Source organism: Zonotrichia albicollis, chromosome 4 (assembly GCF_047830755.1).
Source record: "Zonotrichia albicollis isolate bZonAlb1 chromosome 4, bZonAlb1.hap1, whole genome shotgun sequence".
Lineage (NCBI taxonomy): Eukaryota > Metazoa > Chordata > Aves > Passeriformes > Passerellidae > Zonotrichia > Zonotrichia albicollis.
The window spans coordinates 69,921,727-69,942,616 of record NC_133822.1 but is presented as its reverse complement, the minus strand read 5'-3'; the positions used below and the strand labels follow the sequence as shown (position 1 = coordinate 69,942,616).

Sequence of the window (20,890 nt, the reverse complement as noted above, 5' to 3'; positions counted from 1 at the left end):
TAGAACTGCACATTTCACTTCACCTTTCAAATCTACCTGCAATATTTCAACATTAAAAAAAATTAATTACTTTTTAAACTCTCCTGCCCCCATCTTCCTTCACTGAGAATTCTGAGATGGTTTTGTTTACTTTTAATTTGGAAGAGAACTCAATTTCAAGTTCCTCCAGGAAATTAAATGTCCATCTCTAGCACTGCTCTGCTCTAGCTATCAGACATGAAGCATCTGAGCGGATATGTTCCATGGCCCCTTCTCAGCTTTGGAGAGCAGGATTATTGTTGACTCCAAGCTATTGTTGGAGGCTGGATACCAAGATTGAATTAAGATTGCATTCTTGGCTAAACCACTAAAACATAATGAAACAGTGCTGTCTAACATAGCTCCTATTCTACATGTGGTGCACATTCCAGGCTCAATCTGTCTGCCCAAAAATAGGCACCAAAAAAAGGCTAAGCTGTTCCAGATTATATCCAGAGGGCTGGCAAGCATGGCACAGGACAAGTGGGAGAGCCATGCCCTGCTGGAGAGGCAGCTGGAGGCTAGGAATGATATTTCAGCACTTCAAAGATGACTCTGACACTTATATCTTGGCAACTGTGTTGAGCACTTCTGGCTTTTAAATTTGTAACATGTATCAGCAAGGAAAGAAAGAAGTTTTTAAAAAAGGGTAGCTGTGCAATATTATTTTACAATTTGTAGGTCTGTGCTTCAAGGACACTGATGTTCATCCTGCCAGGCTGGCTAATCCCTTCACTTAGCTTTTTAGTGATTCAAGTTCGCATTTTAAGTTGTCAAAATCAAGAAGTTTAAGGGCTCACACTCCCCCTTTCCTCCTACATTCTTTTACTTTAAGGTTAGGTAACACAAAGCCACAAATCTTATACTTATCAGCTAATTTCTAAGTATCTTGGTTTTTTCAGAGTTTCTTATGAATTTTCCAGCTGTCTGATCACAAAAAGATGTTCACTTCCAAAGAATCCACTGGCCAGACTCTAAGGGAGACAATGAGCACAACCCTGATACTTTCACAGTTACAGCTGAAAGGTCTTTTTTTTCCAGTTGAATGCTACTATTTGACACTACACTCCATGACACAATGTAATTTTTTTTACCTATGATGACTCTCACAACCAATTAAAAATCCTCATTTCTGTCATGAGCAAATTTCATTCTGAAAATATGAAACCATGATTTGGTATCTTTAAAAGCAGATTCAACTTAAGCACCATGCTTTAAATAGCTAAGAAAATAATGCTAATGTTTGTTTTTATTTTAAAGTTTAAATTAGTCTTTATGGCTTTCATGACTGCTTCACCTACATTCCCTTTCCATACACCAAGTCAGCAAACTTCCAAGACAATTCATCCAATAGACAAGGTAAACAAAGTATGTGCTACTGAATTCCAATTTTTTCAAAGCTATTCTGAGATGGAAGAAATGTAAAAGGTAAACAGAAACCAAACTAACTAAATTACTGCAATGTTTTGTAGCCAATTGGTACAAAAAAAATATCAGCAGGCATCTTTCTTTAAATAAAACATATAGTAAATGAATGTTACTGGAATCTGAGTCTGCTGTCAGAACTAATGTTGTTTATTAAGTGAACATCTTGTTTACAAATACAAGTAGTTAGTCATTTCTGGTGGGTCCGCATATTGCAAAAATTTTTTTTCATCTCTTCATAAAAAACTGTTATAATTTCAGCGACAGCCCTTAGGAGAAAATTGTTCATCTAAAATTTTTTTTTTGTATGATGACAATACTGACTGTACTATCCATAGGCTTTTTGGAGGCTCTTAACAAAAGGATAAGGCTTTGGGGATCCTTCTTCTATTCTGGTTAACACTAGATACCACTGCATGGTAAATGATTGGAAATAAATTACAAATACAAACAAGTAAAGGTCAGTTAAACATATGTCAAATAAAACATATATGGAAAAAATACCCAAAATTTCTTGCAAGTAGTGAAAAATTGTATTTGAACAGTCTAAATTTTAATACCATAAAGATGCTGTATCATGTAACTGATGCAGTATCAAATGTTGGTTAATAAAGAACTGAATTCAACAGTCTTGATTTTGTTTAATGACAGCTACAATTCTGAGGTTTTAAAAATTAATATGGCAAATTCAATTTGGAGTTATACAGATAAATTTTACTGCTATCAATAGGCTGACTTTGTCTGAAGGCAGAATTTAATTGATCGTGTTCATAAATACAACGGAGAGTTAATTGGAAGGTTTTGTCTATCTAGATTGCTTAACTCTTATGTTCTAAATCTACAAAACACTGCACGTGAAAAACCATCGCAATGTAGAAATCTAAAGTTACTTACAAGTTGCTCTGATTTTACACCGAAAAGCTGAATGGTCTTCGCCACATTTTTGGCCACAGCTAAACTCAGGTCTGGATCAACAGCAGCCACATTTAGCTCACTGGAAGCAAAGATTACAAATCTTAATTAACAACTGAACAGTGCAGTATTGAATGCTGTATTGGATCGATAAAGAATTAACTATGAATCCAGAGTTACGTGGCACGGCAATTTAGAGAGAGTAACACATACAACCAAGTCGTTCCACGCACCGTAATTCAGTTTACAATTTAACAAGTCATTTGGGAATTTTATGTGCAGTGCTCCTATTCTAGTAGAAATGAGCAAAGTTTAGGAATGACACTTCAGTATGAAATCACTATTAGTAAGCCATTCAAAAATATTGACAGCAATTAACTACATTCAAGCTTTGGCAGCAGCCTTCAAACATTACAGGTGAATACACAGTCATTCAACTCTGGAATTACATGAGCTGTGCAGAAATACCCAGGGGATGCCTTAGCTTGACACAACTAATAAGCTGTGTTTTAGGCAATCCTTCATAGTAAAAGAGGCCCCCAAGGAACGACAGGGAACAAACGAAGAAGGAAAAGATTTCTAAATCGCTTCCAGTATTTTTTGTTCATTAACGTGCCCAGATCTCCATCGGCTGGGGCTGCATTCAAAACTGCTCTGCTGAAGACAGGCAAGCACAAGAACCGTCATGTTGCTCATGGTGAGTTTAACCTTTCTCAAGAGCTGGAGAATCACGAGGCACCCCAGCTTGGAAAAATCTTCTCTGGGAACTCTCTAGGGCCCCAAACATCATAAGCTGAAGGTCAGTCTAGAAGATTCAGTTGAAATTTCGCAATTTTCATGTTGTTTTCCTTTCTCTTTTGCAAGGAGCAAACCAGTATCAGTCACCACACCAACAGACATGTTCTGAGCATCTGTAACTCCCAGTCACAAGTACTGTGTCAATATTTTATATTTTATACACACACATACTGTGAATACTGCCCATGTTTTTTCAAACTTTGTTAAACAGAGTAGTCGTTACCAAAACCTTATGAGAGAAAATGCACCACTGGTAATTTAGGTATCTCATTCTACAAATTCTACCTGGAATAGTCATATTTACTTATCATCTTGCTGTTTTACTCTAACAAAGTATTTACATCAGGTATTATCACTTCCAGCCAAGCAACTACCACTTTCTTTTGATACAGTCAGGATAATTAAGATACCAGACACTGACAGTATGTGTAAAATTTCTCTTCCTGATCTTTTATAAGCTTAAACATTAAAACTTATGCTTTATTTATTCCAGAAAAACAAAATATAGAAAATAAATAATAAACTATATTTATTGTAAATAATAATAAAGAGGTGCCTATCTTGCTGCATTCAGCATTGGTGCAGCCTCACCTTGAACACTATGTCTAATTCAAGGTCCCACAATTTAGGAAGAATGTGGTGTTATCTGAATGTGTCCAGAGGAGGGCAACAGATCAGGTGAAAGGACTGGAAGGAATGTCCTGTGAGGGATAGTGAAGGGTGTGGGTTTGCCAGGTTTGGAGAAAAGGAGGGGCAGCCTCCTTGCCCTCTACAGCTTCCTAAGCAGGGAAGTGGAGAAGGAGTTGCTGAGCACTCCTCCCCAGGATGAGTCAGAGGAGGTGTGGGAATGGTTCAAAGCTGCACGAGGTGAGGTTCCATTAAGCATTAAGGAATCGCTTAATTAACAAGAGGGTGGTCAAACCCTGGAACAGGCTTCTTGGAGAGGGGGCCAATGCCCCAAGCCTGTCAGTATTTAAGAGGCATTTGGACAATGCCTTTAACACGTTTTAGCTTTTTGGCCAGCTCTGAAGTATTCATGCAGTTGACCGGATTTATCATTGTAGGTCCCCTCCAACTGAAATATTCTGTTCTGTTGTGTGTTACTCTGTTCTGTTGTGTGTTACTCTATTTTATCCCATCCTATCCTGTCCTGTCCTAAACTCTGACTTGATTTTTGCACTCATCTACTTTACAATTAAAGAGTAATCAACCTTTTACAGCTAAGGAAGTCTCCTTTCTAAAACTGTAAGTTATGAAAAAATACATGTTGAGTATTTCCAATATACACTTCCAATGCCTCACATGTGCATACCTGGCTATAGTTTTAATGATGCTGTCAAGCTCGTCAGAAGAGGGAGGATTCCGACCTCCAGGAGGAAAGACAAGATTGATGGGGTCAAACAGTCGAGACAAGGATTTTGACAAATAGGCAGCTTCATATTGTTGCAGTGAATCCTTCAAGGCCTTTTCTGGACTTTGCACATAAGAAAAAGTTATTACATTTCAAATTAAAAGACACAATAGCATTAAATCTTTCCAGACATACAAACTTTGCAACACTGAACCTGTTTTTCCTTTCTGCTTTTTAAACATATGCATATAAAAAACATTCTTCTGATAAGTCTCCCACTGACTGCTCAAGAATATATTTAAGTCAATACAATTCTCATATAATATATTCATTTTATCTTACATAAGTCTGTAAGTCATAATAGGCTTGATAAGCCTGTTTCAGCTTGATCTTTCTGATATCACTTAGATAATGTTTATTCTATGATGTATAAACTAAAAACTGTGAATCATAACAACTGAGCATTTGTCATACTCAAATGATTGCAGTGTCAACTGAAGAAAGCTAGTGCTGTAATCACAATACATACAAAACTGAATTTTCACCATTTTCCTATTTTTTTCACCCAAAGAGACAAAAAGATAGAACTTGATAGAACTCAGAGACTTTGTGAAAGACAAGACAACCCAACACTGTTAGATATATGGCTTAATAAAAAGCCTAGAGCTCTAAAATAGCATTAGAGCAGTAACTGCAAGAGGGGGAAAAAGCCTTTCAAATTCTCCTGCAGTGACAATTTGAGTAACAGTGAGTTTAAAAAAAATATTCTGCTTTCTTACAGGGTGCAAATATTTATATTTTATAGCCATACAGTTCATAATACATACTCATAATCTTCATTTTTTTGCATGAATATGTCCTGTGCATCTTCTTCCATTTGTTGTAGTTCAGCAAAAAGATCAGTAGTTCCACTTGTGTTAAAATTCCTCTGAATATTTTGACTATATTGTTGGAGGCGCTTCCACAAGTCATTATAAAGCCTCAGTAATTTAGGGTATTCTCCTTCAAATGCTTGTTTCAAAAACATAGAGGCTGTAAAATAAAGCAGTAAGCAACACACAATGCTAAGCTCAGACTAATTTTTTTATTCCTATAAACAACTTCTATCCTTGTATTTATATCAATATTACACAATGCTATCCTAAGTTTAATATTAATAATGTAATATTTCTAATTCATTTCAAAGGGAAATAACTATAACATTAAAAGCACTTGACAAAGGATGTAAAGCACCAATATAAAACCGAAAACTGGAAAGACTAGATATGAAAAAATTATTTTGTACAATAAATGTTTGGTGTCAAACTTAATTATTATTATCATTCATTTAAGGCCAAAGGGTAATTGGAACTCTCTAAATCTAGAGATTTGCTAACAATATCTTGATGGAGGATAAGTGTGAGGCTGTGCAACTTTGAAGATAACAATTTAAAACAGACAAAGAGAACTCCTATGACCAAAGCCTTCAGAAATGTGATGAAGGAAGCATATGCTTTTATGCCCAATTCTTATAACAAGGTACTTAATATGCAATTCCTAAACTTCTCAAAGAAAGACAAAGCTAGCAGAGAAAGCAGCATTATTTTCAGCCTTGAAAGGCTTGCCACAAGTAACAGGAAATGAAACAAATGTACAACTGCTTTAGCAACTGTTTATCTTGATCTAACATCACTCATACTCTAGAGATTTCCCATTACATTAGGAGATAAACACTGTTCCATTCATTCATAGGCTTTTCAGGTTCCAGACATCTGCCCCATTTCACCCAGGCTGCGCTTTCAACTCCAATATATAATTTTGAATACAGGAGGATTCACATTTATTATCAAACACAGAGTTATTTTAGGTCATGAAGCTATGTTTGCAAAGATTGCCCCAACCTCACACAAACATTATCTAGTATCAAACATTATCTAATATCAAACCTTTTAAACTGCTATAAATTTCTATTTTACACTATTTTTCTGATATCTTGTCTTCCTCTGATCTATATGATTCAGAACGGGACTGATGTCAGTGCATTCAATCGCCAGAAATTTATATTAAAAATGAATACTTTTATTTAGATGCCTTGCTGAAATGAAAAAATCTGTCTCCCCAAAACTCAGCTGTAGCAAGATAAAAATATTCAAACCTCCCCTATAAATCTTTATATGAAATACATTATTAAAAGCTGTAAGTAATAAATAGTTTTGAATAGCTGTTAGAGAAAGTACAGCTGCCAAAATGTAAGAGTTCCCTCAATTGTGCAGTGTTGGTTGGTCCTGTTAACTGATGTCACAAATTTACAATCTTCAGTGAGAACACTGAGAACAGGCAGCACAAGTTCAGTGTGAGCACAGGACGCTCAGAGTATGTGCATGCTGCCCTTAAAGCAACGCATAAGGCAAACAGTAAAATTAATATGTTTTAACACAAGATGCATACATTTTCTTTTGGGATCATCTAGTTACTTAGCAACCACTGAGTATGAATCCACCAGCTAGTTCCTCAAAATTACATTGCTGCTAAAAAGCCTGGAAGGACCAAATTTTGAAGAGCCAGTGCAATAGCTGAGATCACAAAGATAAATGTACAACTTATGCCCTTCACCTCTGTGTGCAAAAGATTAAATTTAAATACTCTATGCAAATGTGAAAGACATATTTATGAAAGCCCCAAACTCACCTATGATCCAACTGCATGCTACATTAGCATGTTCTGGTAATAGAACTGTCTTATGTTAATACATGATTTATATTTAATATTCCTTGATTGTATCAGCTATTTACATATTACACATGTAGAGAAAATTGTGTTAAGTCAGAACACCAGCTCATCCGTATTTATATAAAACAATTTTGAAGTAACTAAAATCCTGTTTATAATGGAATAAAAAAAAAAAAAACCTGAAATCTGATTTTTACAACCAATCATTCTTTAACAAGAAAAGGCTAAGAATTTATCTTTAAAATCAAATTACTAATTTTGAATTTGGCAAACCCACTTGCTTCAGGGAGTATAAGGTAGCATTCCAAACATTTTTACTTCCACTCACAGTTAGAAAAATACTTTTTGTTATTAGATAACAACTACTTAATGAAACAGAAAATATTTCTTTCTGAAAATTCAACCATAGTTTAAGAGGATCCTGTCTGGTTACAAACCCAGAAGTTATAAACACACAGACTTTGTGCTGAGTGAACCACTGCTATAGTTCTGGTAGAGGAGATACCGAGCAAAGGACGTACTGGAAAGTGAGATTCAAAATAATTACAGAACACATTACAAATCATTTATACTGAATACTTACAGTCTGTTGCTGACTGAAACTGAGAGGAAAGTGTCTGGGTAACTGCAGTCCAAAATTTGTACAAAATATCAGACTGGCCATCCTAAGAGCAAGGGACAAAAGGAATACAAGTTTCAAAACACGCTCTTTCCAAAGAATATCAAGCAATGCAAATGCTTCCAGTCAAAGCTGCTCCTCATCACTGAGAATAAAAACAAAGTAAGTGAAATCTGAGAAGTTTTCCTCAGGTTTAGAGCTAGAAAAACTATCGGAGAAAACAAAAGAAAAGCTTCAGTCTTGTCTCAGATTAAATATTTGAGCATAAATCTCCCAGCTCCCTAGGGGTGTGAGTGCAGCCTGAAGCAGCACACCTCAGGAGACGTGTTAGAAAATCTCCCTGCACTGCAGTGACCTTCCCATTCTGTGGGAGTTCTCGTGCTGGCTACACCACAGCAATTATTCACTGCCATTACCACGCGCTGGCAAACTCCAACCAGCACCAAACCACTGCACACTGAGCAGCTCTGCTTCCCAGAAACACAAACCACACAAAAATACAGTGAACCTCACAGATGACTCTTCCCTGCCTGGTGCCAACAGGGATTGCAGTCTGAAGTGGAAACAAGGGAACACAGCAAAGGCAATGTGCAGGGGCAGGCTGCTTCCCTACTGCCCCCAACATCTGGCACTTAGCATTAAAGGCTGATTTTTGATCCCGGTCTGTTTGAGGGAGAAAAAAAAATTCCAGGAGATGAGGATGGGTATGCTGTCCTGCCTACTTGGAAGACTGTTCAGTGTTGTCATGGGAAGAGAAAACCCACTCTGAACAGAAGGGCTTTCTTCCTTGCATGGTGTACATGTCATCCCTTGACCCTGTGGCTGCATTAACCAGTTTGACCAGATCACTATAGGAATGATAATCAGAAAAGAAAAAACATGTCAGTTTCATTTCTGCACTGCCCAGCAGTACCACAAAAAGGTGGAGATAATCTATTATATTTAAATGTCTCACTACTCCAAAATGACTTACTACTACTTAAGATGATAAAGGAAAAAAAAATGGTCTCTTTTCACTAGCAGTGGCAATAATGGGCAAACCAACTAATGTCTTTACAATGTTATTCGTTAACAAGTACCACTGCATCCCTCTTGAAGATCTCTTCATTGAAAATCTGCAAGTTCAAGAACAAGATTCAGTTCAAAAAAAATCATCTTAAAGAATGAATATAAATTCTGAAAAATCAGTCAAAGGTATAGTGATCCATCTAAAAGTAATGATAAAAAATAGGATTATCGCCACAAACTCTGCAATTAGATGAGGAATTAATCCAACTCAACTCCTTATCTCTAAAGAGAAAGAAAGGTAAAGTTTATGGGTCATGTATTAAGAACTGAGAGAGAACATCTTTTATACTCTTGGACTCATAAAATGTATGATAATTAACACTGAATGTCAAAATAAACTGGGATTATGGAATCTCATTTTTGACTACTTGAGGACAATGACAGATTTAGAAACTGAAGTAATTTATTTTATAGTTATGTTTGTATTTTCTGTAAAATTGTACTTGACTTTCATAAATGGGCAAAGTAAAATTAGAATATCAGAAAATTATTCAGAAGGTTCACTACATAAAATCTCTTTTCTTTGATAAATTTATTGTGATAGCATATATGTGAATTACTTAATTCTTTATTTCACAGTTTCAAACTGAGAGCATGACAACTACTATATAACAAATGGCATTTTACATCAAATATAAATTAAATGGTTTTCATATTCTCTATCCCAACCTGGAACAATGCTTGCCTATTGAGCATGGTAACTCAATTCAAATTCTAAATCATCTAATGGAGGTGGAAAAATAGTTAGGAGGGCACTTTCAAACTCTTTTTTTCATTCCTGTAATTACCATCTACATCTCTATCACTGTCTCAGCAGAAAACACAGTGATTACGGGTCCAGAAAACAAATATGCATGTACTCCTCCCCATCAACATTCCTCTCTTAACTGTCAGATTCAGCATGGTGACAAGTAAGAGTAACATGGGATGATATTTTATATTGTGGTGAGAACATGCCACTTTTCCATGTATCTCTATAGACATATATAAGGTCAGACACGCACACACATGTTCTCATGCACACATTTGCATAGGTAGCCACAGCCATACAAATTAGCCTCTGCTCATTAGTTTGTCTTCTGACCTGGGTGAATGGTGTACATTACCTGCATCAGAATTTTGTAGGGAAGAAGGCCCTCGTGGCTCAGCTAGCCAGCTGTATTATGTATGAGGAGAGACAGAAGGGAAAAGCTTCACAAAGAAGTCAGATAACATTTCCTACTGACTGACGACTGCATCAAAAACGTTCAGGGGAAAAAGCAAATGCCCAGTTTTCTAACTAAAATCACTATCTACAGAATGCTGGCTGCTTGTATAACATATGACACGAGATTTCACTTTGTCCAGTGCTGAGATGCAGTCTCTCTGGAGGTGAAATATAGCTGCTGATTAATAGCACAGAGAAGACCATGTTAGAGTTTGTGGCAGGAACTAGAGAATACTGTTGCCTACGCATACACCAGGGGGTATTTAAGTGGGTGGACTGTAGCTACCAAAACTGGAATACAGCAAGGCATTAGCATTAGATACTCCAGAGGGAGTAAAAAAGTGCCATATGCAACCATGAGCATAGAGAAACAATTTCATTTGTTTAAACCTGTAATTTCTTTTGCTTACACATTATTTGATATATTACTTTTGAAGGTACATTTGAGTTTCTCACTGCTTGTTTTCTAAATTACATATTCTAATAAGGATTAGATTTAACTGCTTATAATGTAGCATGCAATTCCATCTGACAATAATCAATACTAGAAAATTACAAGGAAAGGGCAGCAAAAGGAATGCTTCTCTCCAAGAGGAAATCAAAGGAATATACCTTCAACTGGACAACTTCTTCAAGGACTTAAAAAGATAGGCAGAATGAAGCTGGAAAAGGCAGTTCTGCTTGCTTGAAATGTACACAGCAAATCTACTGGCTCATCTTAATGTAATGGAAAGTTTATACGCCTTCCCTATGCTTCACATACAGCATTGTAAGCAGCAAATCACAGTATCAGAAAGTAACTGCTCTTTTGGGCCTTTTGCTTTCAGGAAACTGAAGTCAGCTAGCTAAAACTACCTTCTCATCTTCCCATCTGCAAATAATGAATATAATCCTCCTCCACACTTAGATAAAATATCCTCAGTGGTAGACAATGTATGGGAGCATTGGGTACATCCACATTAGTGATTCAATGCGGAGATAGGGCTCTCTTTGGTCCAAATCGATCTTGTGTCTAATACTTGTCTTGCAGATCACACTCAAATGTGCTAGCAGACAAACTTCCACTATTCAAGGAATGCACTACCTCATAATTAGTCTAAAAAAACCCACTTCTGCAATTAAACAGCTTTTTGTAGCATATCATAATATAGTTGTAAAATAATCCACAAGGATGTACTAATATTTCTATCAATTAATATTCTGAGACTTTAAATGAGGAATTTTCCATTTCTCTTGCTTCTGAAAATGAAATAGAATTGGAAGATGTTAAATTATTTACACCCCCTCCAAAATAAAAATGCTTGCTTTGAAATCTAGTCACAAGCAGATTAACATCTTGTGATACAATCCCTTGTAGCAGGAGCAGCTGACAAGATGAGTAATGAACTGCATCCGATTATCTTTTCAGCTCTGCAGCAATCACTTTCCAACAGCTTCCTATGTCATAACCAACAGCACTGGAAAAAGGTCACCGTTCTGTCACACTGTCCCCCCTCCCAGTGTACGTGTTGAGCAACACAGAGAACACACATACATTTGGAAGGTAAGGGGTGTTATTATCTGGCACAAAGCTGTTTCAGGTGCATATTGTGCACACAGAAAGCCTACATAAAACATCCATACATAATTGAAAGTCTCCAGAAGTAAATGATTGCACTTTAGCATAAAATAAAATGTTATTTCCTCTTGTCATGTGATATGTTTTTCCTTCAACAAAAGAACCTTAACTGTAATTGATGGTATCTATAACTCATGGTAAGAAAGATTCAGGTTGACATATATATTTTCCCCATCATTAAAGAGTCCAAATTAAAACTATGAACATTAATTGCAAGCAATTTTAAGACTACAATGGCAAAACAAAACTTTTCTCCCAAACCAGACCTTTTAACACAGCATTATAGAATGAATGGTACTGCCTGCTCACAGCTTTATTTTGATCTCACAGCATAGAAAATCTGCACATAAATCATACTTTGTACCACTACAAAATGGAAGATCAGCCACAGAACTAGCCATTTTCTAATAAAAACCTGTTGTTAAAATGCTCCAATGCCTAAAGCACATTTACACAAACTAATATCTACCAACCCAGACTGTAAATTAAAAATACTGTCACTATTGTTCCTGTGACCAGTGACCACTTTTTCCCCAAAACTGAACAGCTGAGCAGTCACTGACATGATTTAGTAGCCCCTATGTAATCCTTTATGCAGTGCAAGACAGTTTAGATCTGTCCTCCTCTTGTTAATTCTTTATTTTCAGAAATGAATCAAACAACTGCCCAGTAACACACACTAGGACAACCCTCTGTCATTCTGACCTACTGGACATCTGGCCACAATGAAGGAATGAAAAAAAAAAGGTACTTTTGAAAGATGTATGGACTATTAGCACTTAGCTACTTTAAAATATGTTATTTCTAGGTAACCCGCTTGCCTCTGTGTAGAGTAAAATAGAAAACCACAACAACCAGACTGTACTCTAGCCCAGCCACTGTAGTCTTCCTTCTTTTTCACACTATTTAAGAATTTGGTACACAATCACACATACTATTCACAGAGGAATTAATTGCTCATGAAAATTATACCCATAAATCAGACAAAATATGTCCAGCAGGCCAGACCACAAATGGTGATGTATCTTCTCAACAGTGAGGCTCACTATATTGTCTATGTGAATGGGACAAAGTTTATCCTTATTAAAATCATAGACAGCAGTAGTTTGACTTCCATGGGATATATTATTTATGAGAAATTAAAAATGTGCTTAACTGCTTTGCTGAATCAGGGCCAGAACCAGCAACCTGTTAGAAATATTTTCGCTTTGTGTAACTATTTCTTTTCAACTATTACTATAAAGTCACTATTGTCAATACTTGGCACAAAGAGTAACACTGTGCAACTTTCCCCTAATATAGCAGGTTTTAGATAAAACATCTAAGGTTGTGCAATAGAACCGCAGAGCCACAGAATTAACTAGGTTGGAAAAGACCTTTGAGATCATCAAGTCCAACCTACAACCTCACACCACCTTGTCAACTAAACCATGGCACCAAGTGCCACATCCAGTCTTTTTTTTAAACACCTCCAGGGATGCTGACTCCATCATCTCCCAGGGCAGCCCATTTCAATGGCCAATCACTCTTCCTGTGAAGAACTTTTTCCCTATGTACAACCTAAATTTCCCCTGATGCAGCCTAATAACACTGCATAAGGCCAGTGCCAGGAGACATCTGGACACTGTTAATTCTTCCTGCTCTCCGTCCCAGGAACTCCTTAAGTTTCCTGTCAGACATTCCTCCACTCTCTTGAGGTCGCTCTTGATGGCAGCATGACTCTCTGGAGCATCAGCCACTACTCCCAGTTTTGTGTCATCAGCAAACCTGCTGAGGGTTCATTCTGGTCCGTCATCCAGATCACTAATGAAATCTTAAAACAGAACTGGACCTTGTATTGACTGTTGTGGAAGTACACTACTGACCACCTGCTAGACTTTGCACCACCGATCACCACTTGCTGGGCCTGGCCATTCATGATTAATCCCACATTGATAAAAAGCTCTCAAAGTGGAACTGGGAGAGCCTGCAAACTCAATTACCTTCTATGCAATGACTGGTGGTAGGGAAAGGATTTAGATCAGTACTCTTTTACTGGTATGGGGGAGGAGGGATTTATACTTGTCTTTTTTTTTTCAGTAGTCCTTTCATTTTTAGTGCATGGTATTACAGCACCTAAGCAGACTTGTTAATAGTGTGAAGCACCACTATTACTCAGATTGATGCATTGACTGCATAGATTTGAAATTTAGATTGGATGTTGCCTGCTCACAAGATTACAGAAGAAACTACAGACTGACACGATTCATGTGCTAAACCCCTTCTCACTCACATGAAAATGACTCGTTTTCCCAGTTCAAAAAATATAACCCATTTCCACTAACAGCTCCTAATAAGTTAATAAACCACTGAACAACAGTGGGCTGAGTACCAGTGTCATCAAAGGATAGAAGATCTGTAGTCACTGGTACTATACAATAATACTCATGCTAAAGCCTGGAAAACTGATTTCAAGTCTCCTCAAACATAAAAACAGCTTACCTCGTTTTAAAAAACCCATATCAAATTACTAATTAACTTTGCTATTACTGAAATGAAATCAAATCTTTTTAGCCCTGTTCTTATTAGAACTATTTAGTATCTGACATTAAATCTAAATTCAAGGAAGGAGAACGAAAGTACCTCCCTTCCTAAGTATTAGACAAGAAAGTAAGAAGATGCTGAAAGGACAGATACTTATTTTTACAAATGTCTCTATTTCCTCCACACTGTAAATTTAGAACTTAATGAGTATAATTTTCCATCTGTGAATTAACATATTTGTGTCTGTCTAAAATAGCTATTTTAACATTCAAATAATAAATCTGACCCACTGATTCTAAACTGGTTTCCCCTTCATGACAACCACTTCCAACTTCCCTGTAAAAATTTTGATACTTTGAGTAGAATGTGCAAAACATCTTCATTGTGAAGCCTCTTTGAAATGTAAAACAATATGGTGAATATTAGCATGCAGCTAGTTGCTGCAGGCTCCTGAAATCAGGCTTTGCATACTAACATATACAGTGTTTTCTATCTGTAATCAAATGCTCCGCCATGGAGAAATACAGGACTTGTGCATGTTGCTCCAAAAACAGAAGACGTTTAAAGGACAGTCTAAATATTTTTTCCACCAATAAAGCAACAATGCAAATGATTTAACAATTTCATATGACAAGATCTTATGGGACAGAAATAAGGAAATCTATTTGCACTATTTCTATAGCAACATAATTGCCAAATGTTAGACTGTGAACAAAAAGCCATCATCCTCAGTAGTGAAATTAATCAGTAAAGAAAAGACAAATTCTGAGTGTGTTCTCAATAACCCTTTTCTATATCCTTAAAGTAGTCAGGATTAAATTTCTTCAAATAAGAGTGAATTTAAATTTCTAATGTTGTTTGGATTATACATTACAGGTGCAGAGATGTCAATAAATGACACTGTGATTTTAAAAATGACCTTGATTTTTTTTCTTTTACTGCAGGGCACAGAATTTCATTACACTGGGTTGATCAGTTTATATCCAAAGTGTAATAGTTTCTAGACTTCCAGCAGTAGTGCAACATTTGAAAAAGGTCTCTTTATGCAGGTGACAAAGGAAAAAAAAAGCTCGTTTGATTTATTTCTCAAAAACCTCCTTGACTAGAAAATAAAGTTAAAACTGTTAATTTCATAGAATATTGGAATTCTTAAGTGATTCCTCAGAAAAACTATTTTGTAAGGAACAAAAATACCTAGATATTAAACAGTGTCCTATATCTTCAAAACTACTTAAAACATTAATTAATCCTTCCATATTCATGCAAGATATGCATCAACTGGAAATAAATGAACTTAGTATTCAAGAGCCAGTAACTACCCCAGGGATTTGACAGCTTTCTTCTACCCAGAGATGTGATTCAGTACGTACAGCTTCAATTCCAACCATGCTTTCACCTTGACTACTTCATATCCCCTCCAAGGATGAAAGGATGGTTCGTTACCATGTCCACTCAGCCCGGAGCTGTTCAGGAAAGATTGACAAGAATGATGATAAAAGGCGGCACTTCTGGTAAATGTATTTCTTTTCCAATGGCAAGCTGAGTGAAAACCAACTGACTTAGTAATTTGCAGTCATCACTGATCTGCAATTTGCACAAACACCACCAAACCAGAAGCGAAAAAGAACAAAAATCATTATTACCTACTAACCCACAAAACTTCCACACCCTCCCTTTTCTTCATAGCTGCATATTTCTGTCAGAGAAACAGAATTAAAGTTCTACAGAAATTGTAGTGTCATTAGAAAACCACTGCACAGGCTCTGACCCTCCCATGTGAATTAGGATCAAATTATTTTTAGTATGGCTGCCTGGGCACACAGATCCATTCAAAATGAGAGTTGGGACTTTTAAATGGTATGATTTTCTTGGCTCTTTAAGAGTCCTCAAAACTCCTGCAAGTGAATTCAGCAGGGCAATTTGCAGATCTGAAACAAAAATTGTCTTAGATATTTTGGGAACCAAAAACCTGCTCATGCACCTGGGTACATGTTCACAAAGTACCTCATTATGGCTTAAATAACAAATAGAAATCACAGTAGAAATGATGTGCAAGTAATCCAATTCTGTATTTACAAAAAAAACCTGAAAAATAAATCATATAATAATTGGTGAAAACCATACTATTTCTGAATTCACATAAGACAATAATTAGATTATTTTTCAATATTTTCCACTTGGGATTATTTATTAATTGGGTCAACTGAATGTGAGTATGTGATGGTAGATGTGAATAATTTCAAAGCAGCAACATTTTTAACAAGTTTGGACAGGGAGCAGAAATTAGAAGGTGAAATATAAGTACACTCTGTCAATAAATATCTATATTTTCCATGTATTTTCTTTCTCTTATGTAATGCTGAGGACATTTCTTTCTGTGTCGTTAACACCTCATATTGCCAGTGTTGACAACTCAGGAAAAAAGCCTGCTTACTCACCAAACATTCATCAGCAGAAGCAATGATAAGAGCCCTCCAGAAAGTGCATAATAACACTCCCTAGAACTCTCAGCTCACTTTTTTACCCCGAGGCTTACGTAACCGACAGGGCTTGTGATGTGCCCTGGTTGCAAACGGGACACCCAAAGGCGAGCAAGGGCAGCTCTGCCTGCACCTTTCTGCCCAGCAGAGAGACCCAGCTCATCCCTTCTACTGACCAGCCCAACCCCCCTTAAAAATGATTTGCTGCTTTCCAGGCTGCTTCTCTCTTGGCAGAGCTGTTCCCTGATGCCTATGTGGGAGTGAAGGACCCAAAATAGACGAGGATCAAAGATCATTTTCAACTCTTTTACAAGGGGCTAAGAGGGACTCCAATTAGGAAGGTGGCTGTCACAGAAAGATGTGTTTGGCTGCGATTTACACTGAAGTCAATTGTAGTTTAGGCATTACAACAGCCGAGGAAGGATTAGTCATTACACATTGAAAGAGAGAAGCAATAAAGCAAAATAAACTGAAGTAACCTGTTAGCTCTCTGAAGGTGAATTAGGTAATTGAAAGAACTGATATAAATAACCAGTCATTAGGCGAACAAAAATATCAAATTTCCATTATTTAAATCTTATTTGTAATTTTAATTTTTGCCCTTAAAATTATGACAGCATTAACCCTATCTTTTAAAAAAGGTATACAGTGAAAGCTGTATTCGTTTTCCCCAAAACTGGAAATCAGAACTGCATGAGTTCTGAATTCTTTTGGCCCTCTCCAACTAAAATCTAGTCATTAAAGGTCTTTTTTTCTTACATAAAACCCACAAATTGTACATTGAATTGTATTTATCCTTTAAACAACTAATAGATTTGTTAAAAATTAAATCTGTAATTTAAACATGTAAACATTAATAATAAATCTATTGTTCATGACAAGCATGAAATGAATAAGTTTTTAGAAGGTACTATGAGTACATTATTTCTTTTCAGAATTGCATTAATTTCATATTGTGTCAAAGGAAAAACACCAAAATCTAGATCTGCAAAGGGAAGGAGTGAAAAAATGTGCAGTATAAATTTAATGTCCAGATTCTTCCATGATCCTCATGTAAGCCTGATACTGTTACTTAACTTTGGGCCACATCTAAAGCTAAAAAAGGTAAAAATTGGAAGGGAATTGTGTAGGAGACAGCATAGGGTACAGATGCAGGTGTTGTCATTGCCCTCATGCTGAACTGCAGAATTTAACATTTTCCAAGTTCTGTACCTCAGCTTCTTCATCTGTCAGGTTTTGTTTCCTTTTTTTTTTTTTTTTTTAAAAAAAGAGAGTTTTTGTGAATCCTTTAATTAATTAGCTAGCGCTTTTAAAACTACCTTTTTGGATACAACATGATACAACACTACCAAACATTATTATGGTAACAGGTAATTAGAAAGCCGGAAGGCACATGTTTGAGATCATAATACAAAATTAGAAAAACTGCAGGCTGTGCTATCTCTGAAGAGAAAGACACAAAAAATCCCCAATGGAAAAAGAGAATGATGACTTAAAAAAAAAAAAAAAAGGCAAGTAGCTTCCTTGCTATTAAAGGACTTGTGCTTTAAAAAGGCTGGATCTCCTCCTCTCTTATGCTTCCTAGGATGATACTTGCACTGCAGTAATCAAAACAAGGAAGCAGATGGACAGGCAAAGTGGTACTGCAGCTGCTGCAGAAGATGACTATAATAATAATAATGTTGACATCAGTAACAGTAATTAGTGCACAGACTGTAGAGTGGATGATTCGTTTTCCTATCTTCTGGAGTGGGCATGCTGCTCCAGCAAACGGGTACAATGTTAGTACCTTTGGCTTGTTTTGTTCATTTGCTCAGTTTATTAATGAAATTGAATACAATACAGAAAATCCAGCTTCTCTCCCTCTCCAGAACACTTGCTGAGGAAAGCACATTTCAGTTTGGTTTAACACGAGATCGAATCTTCATTAGTAAATGGCAAAATACCAATTTCTTATTTATATCTAAACCAATTCATACTCTCCCATACAGCCATCTGTACTTACACTCCTGAATTTCAGCAGCATGCAGTACATGTCTGGTTGTCTGAACAACAGCTCTACTCTTTGGTGTGACCTCACTCATTTGCAGCCTGATGCCACTCCTTTTTCAAGAGACACGAGAAGAAATGGTCTAACTGTGAGAATGTCCAAGAAAAACACAATGCTGTACTGAACCCTTTCAGGCAAGAAGTGAGTGAAGCGTGGGTGCCATCAGCAGTACTGTGCCTTGCTGAGAGGATTCTGCTAGCAGAACATCAGATAAGGATGTACCACTCCTCCTCAGCTGCCCCACTGAGAACGACAGCGTCCAGCCTGGCACTTTACTACACCAAAACACCCACCAAAGAGCAAAATAATTGGAAGAGTGAAAACTGTGGAAAAATGCATCCATGGATTTTATTTGGGAAATAAAACTTTTCACTTAGATGCAATCTTACAGCATGAATGTTAAGGGAAGGAAGAGTAATCAGAGAAATGATGGAACATGCTTAGCATAAGACAACACAGTAAGCTTTTTATTTTCTAACGTGTTTTTCCTTACCCTGCTTTCACTGAAATTCATTTTCCCTGTTCGTTTAGTCTCCAGGAGGATAAAATATTCCCTTTGGCTTCCCTCTATTATCAGCCTCAAAAAACTGAAAAAACTTTTTTTCAGTTGTTGAAAAACTCCTTTTCAACTGATGTTTTACAAGAGGGAAGAGTGAAAGTCAGAAGCATGGGCAGAGGGTGGGAGTCACTCATGAACACCAATAGATCATTTACCTAAGCTCCCTTTCCATCCAAACTCTTCCTTTCAGCATTTCTGGTCTGTCTCCAGGTTCTATGTTTCTCCCTAAACATGCTGATCCACTGAAGGGCTGATCCATCCAGGCAGCAACAGATTTTTTTTTTTTCCAGATTAAGCACTTCTTAATTAAGAAAATATACTAAAAGCTTATAAACTTTTTGAGGGGGCTTGTGGATTTTTAAATTTTGGTTAGGTTGTTTTGTTGTTGTGGTTTGCTTGTTTGTTTGTTTGAACACAGAAAGAGAAGCTTGAAGTGCCTCATAGAAAAGTGATGTTCTGTGCAACATCTTCTGGAGACAGGGTTAAGAGACAGATAAAGGCTGTATTTAACCTTCATTATCTGCTTTCACTTTTGAGAAGACCACGTTTGCATATGAAGAGCTTCCCCAAGCTATTTCAAATATTAAGTCCATGTAAATTAAAAATCCAGTTACACACTTGGAAAGAGATGTCAGCAGGAACACATCTGTTGTTTTCGCTCTCTTCTACTAACGTTGATGAGACAGTTTCAGTAATCCTGTTCCTACCACTGAAGGAGACCATTAATCAAATTATTACAAATATGAATACAAAAACAATGCAAATGAATGGAAAATAATAGGTATTCAAAAGAACAGCCATGATTATTTTTCAAGGGAGAAATTGTCAAGAAGTGAGAAACAGATGGCTGAAAATGATAGATGAAGACACATTCTCCTATGCAAACCAACAGATTTAATTAATTACTCAAATCACATGGCACTATGGAATGACATTAATGATCCATACAGTGGTACCTTATCAGCTCCCTTTTAAAGAAAACAAAAGAAATTACAACAAAATGAACATGTTTACATCCTACAGATATAACCCACAGACCACAAATATATCCTTCAATGTTACAGTTTCAACACTTTCCCATCAATTTAAGTAAAAAAAAATTATGGAACTGCAAAACTGTAAATAAACTCATTCTCTCATCACATTTTTCTCGGGAGATTTACTAAAGCATATTCAGCTAAGTTAAAACTTTACCTTAACTATCTCCTCTATGAAGCAGACATGTGACACAGGATCTCTTTTCTTTGCCAGTACTTTCTGCAAATGCTGCACCTGTAAGAGAGAATTTATTGAGAGGGAAAGTGATATCTAAATTCTTACATCCAAAATTGCATGATGAGACAAACAGGAACTAGCTGCAGAGTACCTGTCCACAAGCAGCACAGATCTGATCCATGAGTTTCTCCATGTTTGTCCAGAGGGCTGCTCGAAAAGCTGCTGTGTTCCCAGGTGTTGGCATAGCAGCTCGACCAGGGCCACCTAAATGGTTTTTAAACATACACAGCAGCACATTTCAGCTTCCACAAATGAAAATTAAAATATTGGAAATATTG

General features: G+C 36.6%; 1 protein-coding gene across 4 annotated transcripts in view; it reads right to left on the bottom strand.

Annotated features, from left to right (window-relative positions):
* Window positions 1-20,890, bottom strand: part of COG5 (component of oligomeric golgi complex 5) — a 174,191-nt gene that overhangs the window by 39,134 nt on the left and 114,167 nt on the right. For all 4 annotated transcript variants that reach the window (XM_005481884.4, XM_074540047.1, XM_026790291.2 and 1 more), the window contains 6 exons: window positions 20,704-20,816; window positions 20,532-20,609; window positions 7,797-7,878; window positions 5,332-5,536; window positions 4,466-4,627; window positions 2,338-2,437 (listed from right to left, as the gene is read on the bottom strand). In XM_005481884.4, coding sequence (XP_005481941.2) covers window positions 2,338-2,437; window positions 4,466-4,627; window positions 5,332-5,536; window positions 7,797-7,878; window positions 20,532-20,609; window positions 20,704-20,816 — 740 coding nt within the window. The remainder of the gene's footprint in view (window positions 1-2,337; window positions 2,438-4,465; window positions 4,628-5,331; window positions 5,537-7,796; window positions 7,879-20,531; window positions 20,610-20,703; window positions 20,817-20,890) is intronic.